At 43.3% G+C, this 6,000-nt stretch overlaps 1 protein-coding gene across 1 annotated transcript in view; it reads left to right on the top strand.

Moving 5' to 3' along the window:
• The window catches only part of LOC147602798 (glucosidase 2 subunit beta-like), a 28,081-nt gene extending 22,081 nt beyond the window's left edge, over nt 1-6,000 (top strand). Inside the window, exons 12-14 of the mRNA XM_086797755.1 lie at nt 4,858-4,919; nt 5,008-5,059; nt 5,275-6,000. Coding sequence (XP_086653881.1) covers nt 4,858-4,919; nt 5,008-5,059; nt 5,275-5,328 — 168 coding nt within the window. The 3' untranslated portion in view covers nt 5,329-6,000. The remainder of the gene's footprint in view (nt 1-4,857; nt 4,920-5,007; nt 5,060-5,274) is intronic.

The following is a 6,000-nucleotide window of genomic DNA, read 5'->3' on the forward strand; positions in this document are numbered from 1 at the left end:
ATTTTAGAGATCAGTTGCAGATCCTAACTTGTATCTCTTTCGGGAACGCGGTTTGGTCATGTTGATTATCCTTTATGTGGATGATCTCATTCTCACTGGTGGTCACATGGAGCACATAGTAGTGACGAAGGCTGCCTTGTCAAAGGAGTTTGAATGATCGACTTAGGCTTACTCCATTTCTTCTTGGGATTGGAGATTTGGCAAACCCAGAGGGGGTTCTTTGTCTCTCAGTAGCGGTATGGTCATGAGTTGCTTAAGGCCTTTGGGATGGAGAATTGCAAGCCTATTACGTAACCAATGGACCCGATCACGAAGCTTACAATGAATGACCCTTGTGAGTAGGTTGATGTCTCTCTGTATCGGAAGCTTGTTCGTTCATTGATTTGGTTGTTGAACACCAGATTGGACTTGGGCTTTCCTGTGGGGCTGTGAGTGAGTGCTGTCGGTTGTTGTATTGCTGGCCGACCTGGTATGCCTTGTTTTTTTTGCTGGCCGACTGGGTTTGTCCCAGTGCTCAGTGTTGGCGACTTGCACTATGCTGGCCGACTGAGTATGGGCTGGCCGACTGGAGTTTTCTCTCAGTTGTGGATATATTGGTTGCTGTCGGCTTGTTTTAGGTTGGCCGACTAGCAGCCTAGGGCCATATATATAGATGGCCTTGCCCCCACACCACATTTCTGTATCATATCATCGGATCTACTGCTTCTCTCTCTCTCTCTCTCTCTCTCTCTCTCTTTTGCGTTTTGCTCTCTACAGTAGTTGTCTCTCATTTCTGCTGTGCATTCTGACATATGAAACCCATGCTTGGACAGGTGGAAGAAGACACGGGGATAGGGTCCATAAGATTTGATTAAGTTTTGGTCAAAATGTAGAAAAAAGTAAAAAGTCAAACTAAGTTTACTGCGAGCTAGGGGCACCACTGGCAAGAGGAGACTGAGCCGGACCAAAAAGCTAAAAGCCGCCTTTCCAAAAAGGAGCTCCGAGGCCAAAAAGTAAGGCCTTGAAGTTAGAAAAGCAAAAGCTAAATAACTTTGACAAAAGTTAAGTAATATTTTATTATTGAAAAGCGAAAAGTAAAAAGCAAAGAGTAAAATGGCAAAAGCAAAGCATGGATAAGCTTTTGGCAAAAAGTAGGGCCCTCTTCAAGTATAAAAGAAGCACGAGTCTCCCTTGAACATCAAGTTGGAGAACAACCTCTTCATCTTTAAGGTGTTGCCATCTCCGTTGAAGCTTGGAAATCATCTTCTTGATCATGAACCAAATGATGGAGTTTTTCATCGTTGCCTGCTAATTCAGAGCGCCTTCATCGGTTGTAGTGCCACATCATTATCTGTCAGTACGATTGTACGGATACGTACAACAAAACCGTACGGAAATGTGCGGAGCTGTGCGGACTGAGAGTTTCAAAAACCCTGAAAATTTTAGAAATCCTAAAACTGCTCCAAAATCTCTATAAATTGCTTTTTGGAGGTTTTTATTGCCCGAAAACTATTAAAACAGGTTTTATATTAGTTTTCTTGCCAGAAAGAGCTTTTCCATGGTTTTCTTCATCGGACAAGGTTGTAGGAGTTGTGAAGATTACTCATGGGATGAGAGAGTGATTCTTGGACTTGGACTTGGACTTGGACTTGGATTTGGACTTGGAACTTGAACTTGAACTTGGATCTGGTCTTGGACTTGGACTTGGACTTGACTTGGATTTGGATCTGCACTTGGATTTGGATCTGGCACTAGCCCGGTGAGAGACTCTTGTGGGTCATCCTCGTGGTGTGCTCGGCATCAGAGATCTCGTGCCTCGACACTGACTTCGACTTAGGGATTCTACATCGGCATATTTGTTTGCTTTTGTATTCATTGATTGTATTGATCCTAGCCAGCGTGCCCGTGGATTGTTCCTGAATAAATTCTTGAAAGGGGGCGGGGCCTGTTCCCCACTCAGTGTGGTGTACTGTGCAAGATCCCTATTCCCTTCTCCCTCTCTCTCTATCATTATATCTTGGACACGTGGTTGAATTTGTCACGACACGCCTCGCTCAGCTTACACTAGGGGCTCTACCTTATCGAAGTAGTCACAATGCACATGGGTGCTGCTAAAGAAAAAATTTGCATGTTCACTAGGCTTTGATACCAATTGTAGAACACTTGTGTCTATGTGCTAGGATTTTCAGAGATAGAAAGAAGAGTGCAAGAGTCCTAAAGTATTGTCTGTGTTATGTAGAAGAAATAGTGTTACATCTGAAATCAAGTACAATGGGAGGGATTACAGAGGAAGACGTCACTGCTGAGTCCATTGCTCTGTTGAATTCTCCTTTGGCTAGATTCGCCCTGTAGAGACACTTTGGAGAAGTCCAACGCTTTGTATTTTGCAGATGATTATGACGATTTTTCCACCCACGTATATATATGCATCGTTATTTCTGGTGCCTGCTGATGTGATGTCGGTCAGATCAGAGGATTGCCGATGACTTGGTCTACTGGCCGATCGCCATGTGGCACAAGCAGCTGTCCAAGACCTGCGCCTGCCTGTCTGCTGTCCATTGCTGCCACACTGCTCGATCCTGTCCACGTGTACCATAGGTGAGGTGTGTCTCATGTAATGAGATCACAAATTTGTACTGACCTAAAGGACGTCCTTCAAAGGCCATATCTCAGAAGTGACTCATGGTAATCAACTGTAGCCCATAGATGTAGTTTGTCATAGGAAACTCACTAATGCAATGAAATTTGCATCTAAATTGGTATTATCAATTAAACAAGAAATCAGGATTGGGACCAGCGCATAGTATCAGATCTGTAGCTTTGATCCCAAGTAAACATGAGCAGGCGGGGAGAAAGAGAATGGGAAAGTGTAGGGAAGAGGGATTGGTATGAGTAAAAAGGATTAGAGCAGAGAGAAGACTAAGGGTAGGGTAGCATTTACGTGATAAGGAGATAGAATAATGTAAATTAGAGAAAATGATTCAGAGAGAGTTAGAGTTGAGGTGAGCATATAAATGACGGGATGCATTATTGACACTGTAAGGAGGACCAAGCTGCATGTAGAGCACCAAACACATGCATACATATGCGGAGACAACTTATGGAAAGTAGTTGACAGACTCACTAACCCAACCATAGACCCGACTGCTCGAGTCCACCCCTGATTGAAGGAGCCTGCAGATCATAGACCAGATGTGTCCCGTACCATGCCCAGCAACCTAGACTAGTCACTAGATTGAGACCCACACTGTTGGCTCAAAGCACATATATGTGCACACCTACTCACTTATATAGGTATGAGGCCTTGTTAATAAGCATGCTTTTACGGGATTATTAATTAGCTCCTTAATGGCCACTTCTAATCTGGGTTACATTTTTGTATGACTCAGAGTATCAACCCTAGCCCTAAGCTAGTATTCCAAGGATGTCACATGCATGAGTTAGTGTAATGAGGCAACATTGGTATCAGAGCATTCAGGCTAAGCCCACTAAGCATAGCGGCAAGGAAGGTGCACAGTTCATGCTGGCAGAGCCTTGGACCTACTTACTCAAGACTTAGTAATTAGTATAGTGCACAAAATCGCTCTCTTTTAAGAGCTCTTATGACCTACTACTCCATGTCCTATGCTACTTTGTCACACCTAAATTGAGTGGTGCAAAAATTTCAGGCAAAGGCTGCCTGAGTATGGGCTGTGGCAATGCATAGTTGCAAGAAACACATGGGTAAGCAGGGTGCCCATGGGGAAGAGAGAGAGAAAGGGGAAAGTGTAGGGAAGAGAGATTGGTATGAGGGAAAAGGGTTAGAGAAGAGAAAAGACTAAGGGTATGGTAGAGCTTACGTGATAAGGAGAGTAGAATAAGGTGTCAAAAGCATGGTTGAATAGAAACTTAAAATAAGAGAATGATTGCACTCAAATGATAGCCAGCCCCTCCATTTGTAGAAAAATGGGTTGCATTGTTACACGCTCGTACAGGTAACGAGTGCCAACCTGCATGTAGAGCACCAAACACATGCACTCATATGTACAGACAAGCAGGTGAGTGACCACCAACAGAACCATTGGCCCGACTGCTCAAGACCACCGTTAATCGTAGGAGCCTCCAAATCATAGACCACCATGCCCACAGATGTGTCCCATACCACACCTGGAAACCTATACTAGATTGAGACACGGCTCAAAACAAGAAATGTGCACATCTACTCCCTTACAGAGTTCAGTCTTCTGAGGCCCGTGCTTTTATGTGATTCATAATTAATTCCTTAAATGGCCAACTGCTAATCTGTGTACATTTTGCATGTATTAAACTTACCCCTTAGCCTGTCCATGCTAAGGATGTCACATGCATGACCTAGTCTAATGAGATCAATGCTTGGCCCATGCCGGTTAAGCCTTGGACCCACTTACTCAAGGTTTAGTAAGTATAGTACACAAATTTGCACTTTTTTAAAAGCTCTTCTGACCAACGATTCCACACCCTATGCTACTTTGTCACATCCACATTGAGCGATGCGAATTTTTCAGAGCATTTGTAAGGTGCCCGAGTATGGGCTAGCGATGTGCATGGGTAAGCAGGGAGCCTAGCTGCAGCCAGCATTATGCATAAGCGTGCAATATTTCAGGCAGGCTGCTGGTTGGATGCAAGCCAACAAGAAGACCTGGGGAGATTCAAGTCTGTATGCTAATGCAGCTCATATACTGCAAATGTATGATGATTGACCTTGAAACAGACAAGGAGACAGCCCATATGGGGACTGAATCAAAACAACATTTTGTGGCACTGCTCCAGAGTGCTTTTAAAATTTAAATTTTTTGATGGAAAAGCGAAAGCTTGAATTGATATCCGGGTTAAGGACTCTATGTTGATGTCCACATGCAGGTGAAGTTGCGTTGTGGTGCTAAAATAGAGCTGAGGGATGTAGACGAGCCAAGCCGTTGCGAGTAAGTTGTAGGAAATTAGCAAAACAGGAAAGCATGGAATGAATCTAGTTGTGTTCTTTTAGGGCTGATTGTGAGTTTGGTTTTGTAGGTATGTGGCTGAGCTTTCTGTGCCTGCAGTGTGCCTGGAAGAAAGATTAGCGGTAAGTTCTACGCATCGATTTGTTGCTTGGATGCTGCAGTGTGTAGATTTTTGTAAATTTTTTAGAGAAGAAAGCGAGCCTCAAGGGCTTATGCACAGTGCTCATCCTTTTGTGGGACAATGGGCATGGGCAATATTGTCCGTCCATCTTCTTTTTTGGCTGTCCATCAAAGAGTGTCGTCTCAATGGCCTCGTTTAATTAATGAATGAATGCAGGCTCTAAAGCAGCGGGTAAACAATCAAGGGGAGGTTTCACACGAAGAGCTTTGATATACACCATCTTCCTCTTTTATGAGAAGAGGGAGGCGTATGAGAAGTTTAACAGGAGGTTCAAATTTGGACCACTTTAAGGTTCTTGGCAAAGAAGGTTAACATTACAGGCCTTATTTGTTGGCCAAGTTAATCACCAAAGCTAAGATCCATTTCAAGCAAAGCCAAGGTGAACATCTGCAGTACTCACAATTCTCTACAATTGTATAATCAGCCAAGTCTATTCTAGACATGGTGAACCCAAAGCTAATTCTACAAGAGGACTGGCCAATCAAAGCTCAATTTTGAGGCATATTTATCAAGGATTTTTTAATGTCTAATTTCAAGTCTTTACAATGGCATTGTATAGTTTTGTCAAAGCTATAAGCATGCCTAGTTGGCCTACCTTGCAGAGAAAGACATTTCCTTGCTGTGGGCCAATGTGAACAATAAAGCCGAAGTGAAATCCTTCATAAGAAGGCCGTCCCTCTTTTTCTTTTTAAAAATAGACACCATCCTCGTCTTTGCACTCAAAGCACCAATTGAATTTTGTAACTTCTCTTCTCTGTATTTTGCATGTGCTCCCTTGCAAACCAAGGATAGAGCCTTCACTCTTTATTTTTTGGGGTGCATACAATAATTGGCATTTGGCCTCACTTGAATTGCGTTGAAAAGAATTACTCAAAGGAAAAA

The sequence above is a fragment of the Cibotium barometz genome, chromosome 66 (assembly GCF_041138505.1).
Source record: "Cibotium barometz isolate CiBa-2024 chromosome 66, ASM4113850v1, whole genome shotgun sequence".
Classification (NCBI taxonomy): domain Eukaryota; kingdom Viridiplantae; phylum Streptophyta; class Polypodiopsida; order Cyatheales; family Cibotiaceae; genus Cibotium; species Cibotium barometz.